Below are 17,603 nucleotides of genomic sequence, written 5' to 3'. Positions count from 1 at the left end.
TCAAGCATATGAAAAAAATCCAGCCTTATATAATCACAGAAGGGAGAAGTATTTTAAAATAGCCTTTTCAAATAATTGTGAATAGTCATATTTGATACTATGCTAAAAAATTCAACTGGTCATTTCTTAAAGATTACTTGCAATATAAAATACGATATCTTATGAAATGAACTTTTGTACTCTGTTACATTAAAATCCGTTGGTCTGGGCTTCCCTGGTGGCGCAGTGGTTGAGAATCTGCCTGCTAATGCAGGAGACACGGGTTTGAGCCCTGGTCTGGGAAGATCCCACATGCCACGGAGCGACTAGGCCCGAGAGCCACAACTACTGAGCCTGCGCGTCTGGAGCCTGTGCTCCCAACAAGAGAGGCCGCGATAGTGAGAGGCCCGCGCACCGCGATGAAGAGTGGCCCCCGCTTGACGCAACTGGAGAAAGCCCTCGCACAGAAACGAAGACCCAACACAGCTAAAAATAAATAAATAAATAAATAAATTTATAAAAAAAAAAAAATGTGTATATATATATACATACACATAACTGAATCACTTTGCTGTACAGCAGAAATTAATACAACATTGTAAATCAACTACACTTGAATAAAATAAATTAAAAAAAAGACTCATTGGATTAGATAACTTTCATATACAATGTTTTCTAATTTCATAAAGTATATTTTAAATTATAAATGGTTAGAATATATTTTGCTACTTGATTTCTTTTATGTTAAGATATATATATTACCTTAGTAATAATAATATTTAAATACATTTTACTTTGGTATTCTAAGCAAGTTTTAATTAATCACGTAACAAGACTTGATATTAAATATTATTATAGTGTTCAATATTTGGAAGCTAAAGCAACGGTTTTGTAATTTCACTGAAAATGGTAAACTCAAAAAAAGAAAGTCTTAATAGATTAAGTAATCAAGAGTTAATCTATTGAGAGCATTACTAACTGTGTAGCAGTGTATTTGTAATATTTACAATCTAGTCAAAGAGATGAGTTTAATGACAATTGGATGGTTTAAAATCTAAGTTGTAGGAATTTCAGAGAACAGAAAGATTACTGCAGGTCAGAATAGTTGGTAATGAATTCATGAAAAGACAGAAACCAAGTGAGGTCTTAAAGGACAAGTAATTAGAGAAGAAAGAAGACATTTCAGAATCAAGGACTAACAGGAATAAAGCTAAGGGGGTGGCATTTTTAAAAGTGGGGAAACCAAGAGGGAGGGTAACCAGTTTGACTGATATGATCATGTTAGAGACCAATGAGAGATTAGGCTGACTCAGTAGACTTAGGGCAGAGAAAAGTTGGCTTCAGAAGCCAAATATAATAAGGCAGATAGTAGTGTAGTTACAGGTTTCTCATGATAGAACATTGAAAAGGCTATACTTTTAGCAAGATTAACCTGGACATGAGATTATAGGAGGAAAAGACTTGCAAAAAGATCATTTAGGAGTCAGGTATTTTCAGTATTGGAAGAAGGGGTTGGGAAGAGTGAACAAAGCTTGGGGCAACAGGAATGCAAAGAAGAGAATCCAAGAGATAAGACTTAGTGAACTTTCCATTAGTAGCAGATTAGGTAAAGAAAGAGTAAGGAGAAAGTCAAGGATGATTGGAAGTTATTTAGGGTTACAGACGTGAGAAGTAATAATATTATATGCTAGGCATCATGAGACATATAACACATTAATTGTCCCACAAGTCTTACGTGTATCTATTTTACAGACAGGGAAACTTAAGTCCAGAGTGACTAATTTGTTTTGCTAATAAGCGTTTTAGGCAGCCCTGACATATAGGCTTATCTGACTATAGAGATAAGAGGCTATCACAGTGTTGAAAAGCCTAAAGCTTAAAGTCATCTACCTGGGCAATTAGCTTTGCCACTTACAAGCTGCAGAGTTCTAACAAGTTGCTTAATCTTTCTGTGCTTCAGTTTTCTCACCTCTGAAATGCAGATGATTAACCACCTCATAGAGCTGTAATGAGGATTAAGTGAGACAATGCATGTAGAGCACTGTTAATAGTGCCTAGAAAATAGTAAGGCCTCACCATCACCCTGATAGCAACACCAGACAAAGATACTACAAAAAAAGAAAATTACAGACCAGTATCACTGATGAATATAGATGCAAAAATCCTCAACAAAATACTAGCAAACAGAATCCAACAACACATTAAAAGGATCATATACCATGATCAAGTGGGATTTATCCCAGGGATACAAGGATTCTTCAGTATACGCAAATCAATCAATGTGATACACCATATTAACAAATTGACGAATAAAAACCATATGACCATCTCAATAGATGCAGAAAAAGCTTTTGACAAAATTCAACACCCATTTATGATAAAAACTCTCCAGAAAGTGGGCATAGAGGGCACCTACCTCAACATAATAAAGGCTATATATGACAAACCCACAGCAAACATCATTCTCAATGGTGAAAAACTGAAAACATTTCCTCTAAGATCAGGAACAAGACAAGGATGTCCACTCTCACCACTATTATTCAACATAGTTTTAGAAGTCCTAGCCACGGCAATCAGAGAAGAAAAAGAAATAAAAGGAATACAAATTGGAAAAGAAGAAGTAAAACTGTCATTGTTTGCAGATGACATGATACTATACATAGAGAATCCTAAAAATGCCACCAGAAAACTACTAGAGCTAATCAATGAATTTGGTAAAGTTGCAGGATACAAAATGAATGCACAGAAATCTCTTGCATTCCTATACACTAATGATGAAAAATCTGAAAGAGAAATTATGGAAACACTCCCATTTACCATTGCAACAAAAAGAATAAAATACCTAGGAATAAACCTACCTAGGGAGACAAAAGACCTGTATGCAGAAAACTATAAGACACTGATGAAAGAAATTAAAGATGATACCAACAGATGGAGAGATATACCATGTTCTTGGATTGGAAGAATCAATATTGTGAAAATGACTATACTACCCAAAGCACTCTACAGATTCAATGCAATCCCTATCAAATTACCAATGGCAGCTTTTACAGAACTAGAACAAAAAACCTTAAAATTTGTATGGAGACACAAAAGACCTCGAATAGCCAAAGCAGTCTTGAGGGAAAAAAACGGAGCTGGAGGAATCAGACTCCCTGACTTCAGACTATACTATAAAGCTACAGTAATCAAGACAATATGATACTGGCACAAAAACAGAAATATAGATCAATGGAACAAGATAGAAAGCCCAGAGATAAACCCACGCACCTATGGTCAACTGATCTATGACAAAGGACGCAAGGATATACAATGGAGAAAAGACAGTCTCTTCAATAAGTGGTGCTGGGAAAACTGGACAGTTACATGTAAAAGAATGAAATTAGAACACTCCCTAACACCATACACAAAAATAAACTCAAAATGGATTCGAGACCTAAATGTAAGACTGGACACTATAAAACTCTTAGAGGAAAACATAGGAAGAACACTCTTTGACATAAATCACAGCAAGATCCTTTTTGATCCACCTCCTAGCGTAATGGAAATAAAAACAAAAACAAAACAAAAAATCAAAAAAAAGAAAACAGCAAGGCCTCAATGTGTTTGCCATTATTTTATTAGTACAATATGTTAGTGTCATTAACATAGGGAAGACCCAGTTTTGGAAGAAAAAATATAAGAAGATGAGTTGGAGGTGGCTTCTAAATGGGTACTTTACAAGAAATGAAAATAAAAGATAAATGCAAAAAGGAGAGGTTATAGAAATACCTGTTTTTAAGTCAAGAAATACCCATTTTATTTTTAAGAGGTTACAAAAATGCCTACTTGATAGTCATAGGCCTGGATAACCTAAATTATTTATGGAATTTTTCTCATTCACAAATCCTGATCATAAAGATATTTCCTGTGCAATGATTTTATAAAATTTCTACTTACTTTGTGTAATATACTATGCTACATGCTAGAAGTATAAAGAAGGTCCTTTAAAAAAGCTGTAATTTAGGTAGGCAAAGAGAAGATACACAAAATTATAAAATACAATGACATAGTGTATACCAAACAAGTAATACAAACAAACAAAAAAGAACCATAGAAGTTCAAAAAAAAGACTGAAGTTCCTATGGGTTGTGACAGGCTAAGAAGATAGATAAAGTGTGCCTAGGACCTTGAAGGAAGGCTAAAATTTAGGTAAGAAAGAGAAAGCTGAGAGGAGTGGGATACTCCTGGCAGAAAGAGCACAATGAACGTGGCAGACAGAACACACATGGCATGATTCAGGGATACCAAAAAGAGCAGCTTATTTTGAATGACAAATTTGTATAAAAAGAAATAGAGAAAGGATTGAAAAGTTTTTTGTCAAGTTCTAAACTGCTCAGGACACTGGTTTAAGAATTATATTTCACTGCATAAGCAAAGAAGTGTTTCTTTCTCTTCTAGCATCAGACTTCCATAACTACATAATCTACTTCGAAAAAGACTAAATTTGTTTCGGAACTACTTTTCTATCTTTTGCTTCTTTCATCTTATAAGCTAGCAAACACCATGTAATTAGGAGAATCTTCACATATTTGCTGCCACTAATGCTTTCTTGTTGAAGAGAGATTTTTTAAAGTTTCTTAGTATTTTCAGTTTCAAGGAAATGTTTTGCTTTTAGAAAAGTTTTTTCAAGTAGCTGAACCCCATTAAAAGAAGGAAACTCAAATCTGATCAAGAATAGGTAACTTAAACACATTAGTTTTTCAACTTAAATTACCTAGGGCACAATTCCCTGCAATTTTTTGAGAGTTGATAAGTACTTTTCTAGAATTGAAATGTTGAAAATTAAACACTACACTATTATAAAAAGTTCATACTATGAAACATACTGAGGATCAAAATGTATTTACAGTAAAAAGAATATGTGGGGCTTCCCTGGTGGCGCAGTGGTTGGGAGTCTGCCTGCCAGTACAGGGGACACGGGTTCAAGCCCTGGTCCGGGAGGATCCCACATGCCGCGGAGCAGCTGGGCCCGTGTGCCACAGCTACTGAGCCTGCGCTCTGGAGCCTGCGAGCCAGAACTACTGAGTCTGTGCACCACAACTACTGAAGCCCGTGTGCCTAGAGCCCGTGCTCTGCAATGGGAGAAGCCACCGCAATGAGAGGCCCGTGCAACTGCAACGAAGAGTAGCCTCCGGAGCGGCTGCAACTAGAGAAAGCCTGCACGTAGCAACAAAGACCTAACCCAGCCAAAAATAAATAAATAAAATAAATAAATTAAAAAAAAAAAAAGAATATGTGAACTAACCTCACTACTGAAACTTTCAGTCTAATTTAGGCATAATAAAAAATCATACTTAATAATTTAGGCATATTCAATTCTAGAAAGTTTAATTCACTACAATACCACATAACATGCACACATGTATGCATATATTTTCTAAAGATCAGGGTTTTTTTTTTCCCTTTCTCTAATTTGTTATCAATTGGTTTACAGTAATACTTACCCTAATATTCTATTCATTCCATGTCTAGCAGCATAGTGTAATGGCGTATTGTGCTGGTAGGGCTCCCCGTAAGATGTATTTGGATCAAGGGATTCTTTTAGCTGAGGGTTGTTTTCATATATTTGGCAGGCCAGGTTTTCATCACCATTGATGAGTGCTTTACGGAATTTGGTGGTTGTATTTCCCATGTTTTGTTTTGTTTTTTTCTGATAGGCAGTGGCACTTTTTCCTTACCCCTTCAGCCACTTCTTGAATGCTTCTGCAACATGTTTCACATTCTAATGGAGGAAAAAATTATTAGATTGTGAAAAAGTAATTATGAAGTATCCTAAAGAAACAGTATCATAATTAGGAACACTGATAAAATCTAGGAAGCATTATGTAAGAGAAAAACTATATTAAATTTACCAAATTTATCTTGATAGCCAAAAAGTCTCAAATTTTTAATGTTGCCCAAATTAACCTGATAAACAGTAACATTTTTCCACTCAGAAACTGATAAGGTTTCACAGGCTGCAATTTATACTATAAAAGTTACCTGCATATATGTGCTTTTCAATTTTCTCCTTCACATCGGCAGGAAATGAGCTTGATTAAAATCTATGGTTGAATACACTTAAATCCCTGTATAAATTATGAATAAATCTGACTCAGCCAATTTGTAGGATAGTGAAAAATGTAGGAAATTTTGCTCATATAAGAACTCCAGAGAAGCAAGAAGAATTACAATCCTGCAGCCTGTGGAACAAAAACCACATTCACATAAAGATAGACAAGATGAAAAGGCAGAGGGCTATGTACCAGATGAAGGAACACGATAAAACCACACAAAAAAAGTAAATGAAGTGGAGATAGGCAACCTCCCAGAAAAAGAATTCAGAATAATGATAGTGAAGATGATCCAGGACCTCGGAAAAAGAATGGAGGCAAAGATCGAGACGATGCAAGAAATGTTTAACAGAGACCTAGAAGAATTAAAGAACAAACAAACAGAGATGAACAATACAATAACTGAAATGAAAACTACACTATAAGGAATCAATAGCAGAATACTGAGGCAGAAGAACGGATAAGTGACCTGGAAGACACAATGGTGGAATTCACTGCTGCAGAACAGATTAAAGAAAAAAGAATGAAAAGAAATGAAGACAGCCTAAGAGACCTCTGGGACAACATTAAACGCAACAACATTCACATTATAGGGGTCCCAGAAGGAGAAGAGCGAGAGAAAGGACCAGAGAAAATATTTGGAGAGATTATAGACAAAAACTTCCCTAACATGGGAAAGGAAATAGCCACCCAAGTCCAGGAAGCGCAGAGAGCCTAATACAGTATAAACCCAAGGAGAAACATGCCGAGACACATAGTAATCAAACTGGCAAAAATTAAAGACAAAAAAAGATTATTAAAAGCAGCAAGGGAAAAATGACAAATAACATACAAGGGAACTCCCATAAGGTTAACAGCTGATTTCTCAGCAGAAACTCTACAAGCCAGAAGGGAGTGGCATGATATACTTAAAGTGATGAAGGGGAAGAACCTACAACCAAGATTACTCTACCCGGCAAGGATCTCATTCAGATTCCATGGAGAAATCAAAAGCTTTACAGACAAGCAAAAGCTAACAGAATTCAGCCCCACCAAACCAGCTCTACAACAAATGCTAAAGGAACTTCTCTAAGTGGGAAACACAAGAGAAGAAAAGGACCTACAAAAACAAACCCAAAACAATTAACAAAATGGTCATAGGAACATACATATCGATAATTACCTTAAACATGAATGGATTAAATGCTTCAACCAAAAGACACAGGCTTGCTGAATGGATACAAAAACAAGACCCATATATATGCTGTCTACAAGAGACCCACTTCAGACGTAGGGACACATTCAGACTGAAAGTGAGGGGATGGAAAAAGATATTCCATGCAAATGGAAATCAAAAGAAAGCTGGAGTAGCAATACTCATGTCAGCTAAAATAGACTGTTACAAGAGATAAGGAAGGACATTACATAATGATCAGGTGATCAATCCAAGAAAAAGATATAACAATTATAAATATAAATGCACCCAACATAGGAGCACCTCAATACATAAGGCAACTGCTAACAGCTATAAAAGAGGAAATCGACAGTAACACAATAATAGTGGGGGACTTTAACACCTCACTTACACTAATGGACAGATCATCCAAAATGAAAGTAAATAAGGAAACAGAAGCTTTAAATGACACAATAGACCAGATAGATTTAATTGATATTTATAGGACATTCCATCCAGAAACAGCAGATTACACTTTCTTCTCAAGTGCACATGGAACACTCTCCAGGATAGATCACACCTTGGGTCACAAATCAAGCCTCAGTAAATTTAAGAAAACTGAAATCATATCAAGCATCTTTTCTGACCACAGTGCTATGAGATCAGAAATGAATTACAGGGAAAAAAACATGAAAAACACAAACACATGGAGGCTAAACAATACGTTACTAAATAACCAAGAGATCACTGAAGAAATCAAAGAGGAAATCAAAAAATACCTAGAGACAAATGACAATGAAAACACGATGATCCAAAACCTATGGAATGCAGCAAAAGCAGTTCTCAGAGGGAAGTTGATAGCTATACAAGCCTACCTCAAGAAAGAAGAAAAATCTCAAATAAACAATCTAACCTTACACCTAATGGAACTAGAGAAAGAAGAACAAACAAAACCCAAAGTTAGCAGAAGGAAAGAAATCATAAAGATCAGAGCAGAAATAAATGAAATAGAAACAAAGAAAATAATAGCAAAGATCAATAAAACTAAAAGCTGGTTCTTTGAGAAGATAAGCAAAATTGATAAACCATTAGCCAGACTCATCAAGAAAAAGAGGGAGAGGACTCAAATCAATAAAATTAGAAATGAAAAAGGAGAAGTTACAACAGACACTGCAGAAATACAAAAAGCATCCTGAGAGACTACTCCAAGCACCTCTATGCCAATAAAATGGACAACCTGGAAGAAATGGACAAATTCTTAGAAAGGTATAACCTTCCAAGACTGAACCAGGAAGAAATAGAAAATATGAACAGACCAATCACAAGTAATGAAATTGAAACTGTGATTAAAAATCTTCCAACAAACAAAAGTACAGGATGAGATGGCTTCACAGGTAAATTCTATCAAACATTTAGAGAAGAGCTAAGACCCATCCTTCTGAAACTCTTCCAAAACACTGCAGAGGAAGGAACACTCCCAAACTCATTCTATGAGGACACCATCACCCTGATACCAAACCAGACAAAGGGGCTTCCCTGGTGGCGCAGTGGTTGAGAATCTGCCTGCCAATGCATGGGACACGGGTTCGGGCCCTGGTCCGGGAAGATCCCACATGCTGTGGAGCAAATGGGCCCGTAAGCCACAATTACTGAGCCTGCGCGTCCGGAGCCTGTGCTCCACAACAAGAGAGCCCGCGATAGTGAGAGGCCCACGCACCGCGATGAAGAGTGGCCCCCGCTTGCCACAACTAGAGAAAGCCCTCACACAGAAACGAAGATCCAACACAGCCATAAATAAATAAATAAATAAAATTAAAAAAAAAAAGAAAAACAGACAAAGATACTACAAAAAAGAATTACAGACCAATGTCACGGATGAATATAGATGCAAAAATCCTCAACAAAATACTAGCAAACAGAATCCAACAACACATTAAAAGGAACACACACCATGATCAAGTGGGATTTATCCCAGGGATGCAAGGATTCCTCAATATATGCAAATCAATCAATGTGATACACCATATTAACAAATTGAAGAATAAAAACCATATGATCATCTCAATAAATGCAGAAAAAGCTTTTGACAAAATTCAACACTGATTTATGGTAAAAACTCTCCAGAAAGTGGGCACAGAGGGAACCTACCTCAACATAATAAAGGTCATATATGACAAACCCACAGCAAACATCATTCTCAATGGTGAAAAACTGAAAGCATTTCCTAAGATCAGGAACAAGACAAAGATGTCCACTCTTGCCACTATTATTCAACATAGTTTTAGAAGTCCTAGCCACGGCAATCTGAGAAGAAAAAGAAATAAAAGGAAACCAAATTGGCAAAGAAGAAGTAAAACTGTCACTGTTTGCAGATGACATGATACTATACATAGAGAATCTTAAAAATGCCACCAGAAAACTACTAGAGCTAATCAATGAATTTGGTAAAGTTGCAGGATACAAAATGAATGCACAGAAATCTCTTGCATTCCTATACACTAATGATGAAAAATCTGAAAGAGAAATTATGGAAACACTCCCATTTACCATTGCAACAAAAAGAATAAAATACCTAGGAATAAACCTACCTAGGGAGACAAAAGACCTGTATGCAGAAAACTATAAGACACTGATGAAAGAAATTAAAGATGATACCAACAGATGGAGAGATATACCATGTTCTTGGATTGGAAGAATCAATATTGTGAAAATGACTATACTACCCAAAGCACTCTACAGATTCAATGCAATCCCTATCAAATTACCAATGGCAGCTTTTACAGAACTAGAACAAAAAACCTTAAAATTTGTATGGAGACACAAAAGACCTCGAATAGCCAAAGCAGTCTTGAGGGAAAAAAACGGAGCTGGAGGAATCAGACTCCCTGACTTCAGACTATACTATAAAGCTACAGTAATCAAGACAATATGGTACTGGTACAAAAACAGAAACATAGATCAATGGAACAAGATAGAAAGCCCAGAGATAAACCCACACACCTATGGTCAACTGATCTATGACAAAGGACGCAAGGATATACAATGGAGAAAAGACAGCCTCTTCAATAAGTGGTGCTGGGAAAACTGGACAGCTACATGTAAAAGAATGAAATTAGAACACTCCCTAACACCATACACAAAAATAAACTCAAAATGGATTCGAGACCTAAATGTAAGACTGGACACTATAAAACTCTTAGAGGAAAACATAGGAAGAACACTCTTTGACATAAATCACAGCAAGATCTTTTTTGATCCACCTCCTAGAGTAATGGAAATAAAAACAAAAATAAACAAATGGGACCTAATGAAACTTCAAAGCTTTTGCACAGCAAAGGAAACCATAAACAAGACGAAAAGGCAACCCTCAGAATGGGAGAAAATATTTGCAAACGAATCAATGGACAAAGGATTAATCTCCAAAATATATAAACAGCTCATGCAGCTCAATATTAAAAAAACAACCCAATCCAAAAATGGGCAGAAGACCTAAATAAACATTTCTCCAAAGACGACATACAGATGGCTAAGAAGCACATGAAAAGCTGCTCAACATCACTAATTATTAGAGAAATGCAAATCAAAACTACAATGAGGTATCAACTCACACCAGTTAGAATGGGCATCATCAGAAAATCTACAAACAATAAATGCTGGAAAGGGTGTGGAGAAAAGGGAACCCTCTTGAACTGTTGGTGGGAATGTATATTGATACAACCACTATGGAGAACAGTATGGAGGTTCCTTAAAAAACTAAAAATAGAATTACCATATGATCCAGCAATCCCACTACTGGGCATATACCCTGAGAAAACAATAATTCAAAAATACCCATGCACCCCAATGTTCATTGCAGCACTATTTACAATAGCCAGGTCATGGAAGCAACCTAAATGCCCATCGAAAGATGAATGGATAAAGAGGTGGTACATATATACAATGGAATATTACTCAGCCATAAAAAGGAACGAAATTGGGTCATTTGTTGAGACGTGGATGGATCTAGAGACTGTTATACAGAGTGAAGTAAGTCAGAAAGAGAAAAACAAATATCGTGTATTAACGCATATATGTGGAACCTAGAAAAATGGTACAGATGAACTGGTTTGCAGGGCAGAAATTGAGACACAGATGTGGAGAACAAACGTATGGACACCAAGCGGCGGGGGTGGTGGTGGTGGTGGTGTGATGAATTGGGAGATTGGGATTGACATGTATACAGTGATGTGTATAAAATTGATAACTAATAAGAACCTGCTGTATAAAAAAATAAATTAAATTAAATTAGAAGATTTAAAAAAAAAGAACTCCAGAATGTGTTAAATTACTGTAAAGGAAAAGTGAAACTGCTAAGTACTTACTTATAAGATCCTCAGAGAAAAGATTTTTAAAATGTTAATATATAGTAGGACTACAAAACTCACAGCAAACGAATAGAACTGATTATAACTAATTATACACAGAACTATGGAAACAGTGATTATTCTACCACAATACTATTAAACTTATTTCCTTCTACTGTAAGTAATTCAAAACAAGGTTAAAAACATGAAATGTTTATGCCTACTATGTTTGGAAAGAGGTTATGATAAAGATCATACGGGCATTTACTAACTGAAGCAATGTGAGGTCGGTGGGGGAAGAAGGACATGGAAACAATCATTGAACTTGGAGTTTGAAATCTCATATTTACCTACACTAGCTGTGTAATTGTAATTACCCTCCAAAAGCCTCAGGTTCCTATGTGTACAGTAAAAGAAAAACATTTCTTAAGGACGACAGTAAGGATTATTAAGAAACTTTATGTAAGTAGTAGCTACCACAGTCCTTGGCTAATGTGCTTAATAAATGCTAGTTTTTTTCCATTTCAATAAATGTTTCTGAATCTACTCTTGAACCATTATCAAAATTAATGACAACCGAAACAGCTTATGCAAAGGCAGGTATGAAATAAAAGGCTTATTCAATTGGTGAGTATGGTGGAGTTTAGGGTCTCTAGTGCTGTACTAACAGGAGATAAAACTGAAGATAGGTTGGGGCCAGACTAAGAAATGTATACTTTAAGTTGTAAAGAACGGATAATTAAAGCCTTTTATGCAGGGCCGTTATATGCTTTAGAAAATTAGCTATTGTGACACTGTAGAAAATAGACTAGAGGCAGAAACACTTAGAGGCAGAATACAAAAGTCTATCACTTTACCCAATTAACTCACTGGCAGGCTAGATATTAAAACATAGCTTTTAAAAAAAAGTTGAAAATAATATGTACTTGTTCAACACAAGCATTGCACAGGGTAGCAACAGTTGCAACAGAATACAAATTAAAGGACCAAAAAACAGATGAGTTGTTTTTGAAGTTTCCTATAAAACAGAAGCTCTCAACCTTGGCTGTACATTTAATAACCTGGAAAACTTCATAGAGTCCCATTGGCCAGGCTATAACCCAGACCAATGAAGTAAGAATCTCTTAGGGGGTGGTACACAGGCACTGGTATTTAAGCTCTTTGGGTGATTTCAACGTGCATACACCACTGTTTAAAAAGCTCCTGGATCCCTCTAGCTAAATGGTCACATCAGAGTATGGAGATGAAGGTGAGCAGGCAAGGTAAGACATCTTCTAAGCCTATTTTAGAGAAAGGCGTTAACTACCTACTTAAGACAGCAGCGCATTTTCTGGTTCATATCTATACTTAATGAGGTCACTACTTGGGTCTTTTAAGGGTTCTTTGTTATTGATTTCTCACTTTAAATATGCAAATACAATGCATAGTAGAGATTTTTGACAATATGGATAAAGAAAAAGGACAAAGAACTCATAGTCTATTTACTAACCACTGGTAGCATTTGATAAGTACTCATCCTATTTATAATGTATGTAAATATGTGTTTGTATACATATGTACACTATAAATATTTATATACATAAATTAGATCATACTACATAATTATAAATTTTTTATTTAATTTTTCAGAGGGCTGCTGAATCTTTAACCTAAACTACTACTCCTTTATCATCTCATCTTGAATCTTGAATGAGGAGCAAATCCCTTCTACACTCTATGCTTATCACAATATACTACAACCACTTTGGGGATTTTCTTAGGGACAGCCTAGATTTTATTTTTTTCTTTTGTTTTTCATAGAATCTAGGAGCCTTGTGTTTATTCTCAGTGAAATAATCTGTACTTTTGTTGCACTGCCTTAAGCATTTTAGGGGTTTATTATTCTTAATGAGAACTCTAGTTTATTATATTAATATATTTTTATCTATAACCAAATATAAAGGTTATCATATGGGTTCTAAAGGGTCTTTCCTAAGGATTTGGATAGTTTCACTTGTTTTGGTCTTATCTTTCATCCCTGATAGAATGTAGCTCAAATTATGAACATTGTTAGAGTACTGGATTAGATTAATAACATGCTTTCCTTGATTTACATTAATCCTTTAGTGAAATGTTCTGTAAGAAAATAATTTCTACCCAAGATGTGAAAAAAGAAACATCTGAGAAGGCAATAATATCTTGGGGTGGTTATTTATAATAATAAGACACTTAAAAAATCAGTAAAACTCTAACTGTGCATTAAATATGACTGTCACGTGTTGAAAAGCATAATGGCATCTACAAACATTTTTGTCGTTCTCAGTTATTTTCAAGTCTGTTTCATTTTTAAAATATGAGTGTAATAGTCCTGAAAGGTGCCAGGAAAGGCATTAAAATATTCACAGCTCCATTCCCTCTCAGATTTATTCTCACAAGTCTTGCCTAGAATTTGCCAGATGTGTCCTTTCACTTTTTCATAGCCACAACTAGCATAGCCTGAAGTGACTGTTCCCTCTTTGTTTGAATCAAACCCTTCCAACTCCAAGATAAATCTATGTATAGACCTTTATGAAGCAAATGATGGACTATCAAAGAGGCAAAAATAATTCATTATTCTGGGCTTCTAAAATCTAGGCAAAGTTTCAACATCTTTGACTAGCAAAGCACAGCACTTGGTAAGTATTTAATGAAAAAGTAAGAAAAATGTAGCTTGTCAACAGACTGCAGAAAACTTTCCCTAATTTCCTGACTAACTTTTAAATGTGAAGGGCTCTATAATTTTTCCTTTAAATCTTTGTCTCTCAACCTGTCCATTCATAGGTTAATAATCTGCATCAAAAACTCAAGTGCACTTAAATTAATAAACTACTCCCAGGAATCTTTTATAGAAGACGAAGTTCTTCAGAAATAAATAACCAACTCCTAATGTAATTTATCATTTTCCACAAAAGTAAATTACTTTTAAAGTCATTATTATGGACTGAAGGTTGATCTCAACAAAATAATTGGCTCCCACTCTTTGTTTAACTGGTATTAAAGACAGCCTTTAGAAATATGATGTCAAACTGGTGAGAGTCTATTGAGGAATCTTACATCTACCTGTAAAGTTACTTACTGTAGCAGCTGGTCTCTATGCACCTCTGCCCCCCTAACATATGCTCCTTGATCTTAACCCTATTACTATAAAAGATTTTAAAAATTTAAGCCATATTATAGTTTATTATAAACAAAAACCTCTCTTTGAGTGCAAACATTAATTAACACAGTTGGAGGTATAGTTTAAATGTCACATATACTATTGAAGTGTTAGCTTATATCCACAAAAAAATAAAACAAAGAATAAGAAAAACAATTTAAACTTATTGTAACAAGAAAACTGAAATGATATATAAGTATTGATTTTTCATTAATTATAATGCATAGAATCATAGAAACAGAAACGACTACATTTAAATCATCTCATCCTATCTTTCCAAATTTAATACTAAAAGCTTTTGAACATTCATGGCTTGTTGTTTGCCTTCATCATTATATTTTGGGAAATCTACTTTATTCCTCTTGTTGAAGTCTAATGCTTCAGTAGGACTGAAATTTATATTACTGAATGTACACTCAGTTCACAGCATCTCTAAACAATGTACGGTTTAGTGCAGGTGTCAGCAAACTTTTTCTGTAAAAGGCCAGATAGGAAATATTAAAATATTTACTTCGTGAATCATTTGGCTTCAGTGAGTCATATGATCTCGGTCATAACTACTCAACTCTGCTGTTGCAGCTTGAAAGCCACAGGCAACATGTAATAGTAGAATGGTTGTGGTTGTGTTCTAATAAATTTTGTTTACAAAAATAAGACCTAGGATTTAGCCCACGGGATGTAGTTTGCCAACCCCTGATTTGGTGGAAGGAACACAGCGTAGTAGAACAATCTGGGTTGGAATCCCACATCTACTACTTCTTAGTGCTAACACAAATCATTTAACCTCTCTGTACCTCAATTTTTTCATCTGTAAAAAAGGGATAAGGCCACCTACCTTGCAGAATTGTCATGATTATCTAGGTAAAGTATGTAATACAGTGCATAGCAGGTACTCAATAAATTTTATCTCCCTTCTCCTATCAGGATCTGCAAGCCATTGGGAAAGAGTTAGTCGCTGCCTTTAAAGAACTCAATACTCATTCTTTTCAAAAGACAGTGAAACCTTAAGAAAAATGTCACCAACTCCACGTTCTACACCAGGAAAATATATAACTGGTAGTCTAGACTTCATCATTTATTAGGTGTCTGACCTCTGGCAAGTTAAAAACTATATATTTTCTCAACAGTCTTCTGAACCAAAGTTAATTCCACTTTCGCTATTTTTCTAGGTCTCTACCATTATTAACAAAGGTCTCTTCAATGTAATTGCCCTTATAAATACTAAGTGACAGGGACACAGAATTGAGTACAAAGCCGGAGCAGGAGACAGAATCTCACACTGGAGGTATATGGAAAACACACACACACACACACACACACACACACACACCCCTATCTAAGGCAAGGAGCAAGAGGTCTTAGTCCAAAATGTTGCTAAAAATGAAGTATAGTTAAGAGATTTGGGGATTAGCTTGCCTAACTGCATATTAAATTGAAGTCAAGTGTGGCTTTAATCTTGGTGGCTTCCTGCAAGAAGTTCATGAACATCCATATTCTATAGGAAAACTTATGAGTATTAGAGAATACTACAAAAATGATCTGAGCTACGAAAAATCTTTTAACAAAGAAAGGAACTTCCCTGTAATATGCATTCCAGAAATAAAATTCACTTTGCTGTTTTTACAATACCTTAATATGGCAGTATTCAAAATAAAATGGCTACACAAACACAAAAGTATTATCATGACAATACTAGAAAACTCATTGCGGCAGTTTGGCTGCCTGAGGTTTCTGAGCAACCAAGGAAAGAGATAATCCAACAAATTCTGGCTGCTGTTGGATACCTTTTATATCTATATAGCTTTCACAGTGTGGAAAAGGATGCTGCAGTTAGTAAAGAAAGAAATGAAAATAGCTGCAAAGGGCAGCAACTGACTGCCTCTTTTTGCCAAACTAGCAGATGAACACTGAAAATAGCTAGCATGAGGTCCACAAGTGGAAAACTGTCCAAACATGGGATGCAACCACCGTATGAAACATCACTCTTAATTTTCTATTTCCTATTAAAACATAATTATCTGCAATGATCACAAAACTTAGAACTCTCCACTACTAAAATTTTCAAATAGCTAAAATTTTTCTTAGGCAATATTCAGCTTTCATACGCTGGTCTTTACAACTACTCAAAATGTTATGTGTTATACTTTAATTCCCCCTTAACAACTGCTTTTCATACTTTGAATTCAGAATTTCATACAGAACTGAAGATTAACATTTCAGCCTCTAATGCTATAGTGGTGCCAGCAAAGAGCTTAATTTCAGCAACTTTGGCATATCTGGTTATTCAGCAGTGTTTGCTTTCATTATTTTTGAATACTATATTGTCCTTACTTCATAAATAATAAGTGAAAATGTTAAATTGGAAGCGTTTTATCTTGGTATTAATAAGTGAAAGTCTTAAAAGTCGATGCAGTTGAGAAAAAGATGAAATTACTTACGCCTCAAACTGAGGCTCCCTAAACTTAAATCAACTCTACATTCAATTGAAAAATAAAGATAAAAAAGACACACCACTTATAAAAGGTTAGAAATTTGTATACAAACACTATTTTAAGAGATAATAATTAGGAGGTGGAGACAAGATAGCGGAGTAGGACTTGAGCTCACCTCATCTCACGAAAACACCAAAATCACAACTAATTGCTGAAGCATCGAAAAAAGAAAGGCTGGAAGCTACCTAAAAAGATATTCTACTTCCAAACACAATGAAGAAGCCACAATGAGATGGCAGGAGGGGCATTTTCACAATATAATCAAATCGTGACCCATAAACTGGAAAATAATTGTATCACAGGGGTTCTCCTACAGTAGAACCTATGTCAGGCTCCCCAGCCCGGGGGTCTGGCATTGGAAGGAGG

At 35.5% G+C, this 17,603-nt stretch overlaps 1 protein-coding gene across 9 annotated transcripts in view; it reads right to left on the bottom strand.

Moving 5' to 3' along the window:
- The window catches only part of ANKIB1 (ankyrin repeat and IBR domain containing 1), a 238,061-nt gene that overhangs the window by 85,276 nt on the left and 135,182 nt on the right, over positions 1-17,603 (bottom strand). For 8 of the 9 annotated variants that reach the window (XM_057549575.1, XM_057549574.1, XM_028162265.2 and 5 more), the window contains one exon: positions 5,466-5,743. The exons of the other annotated variant lie outside the window; for it this stretch is intronic. In XM_057549575.1, coding sequence (XP_057405558.1) covers positions 5,466-5,653 — 188 coding nt within the window. In that variant the 5' untranslated portion in view covers positions 5,654-5,743. The remainder of the gene's footprint in view (positions 1-5,465; positions 5,744-17,603) is intronic. 9 annotated transcript variants of the gene reach the window in all.

This window comes from Balaenoptera acutorostrata, chromosome 7 (genome assembly GCF_949987535.1).
Source record: "Balaenoptera acutorostrata chromosome 7, mBalAcu1.1, whole genome shotgun sequence".
Classification (NCBI taxonomy): domain Eukaryota; kingdom Metazoa; phylum Chordata; class Mammalia; order Artiodactyla; family Balaenopteridae; genus Balaenoptera; species Balaenoptera acutorostrata.
The sequence above is the reverse complement of the archived record's forward strand: the minus strand, read 5'-3'. Positions and strand labels throughout refer to the sequence as shown.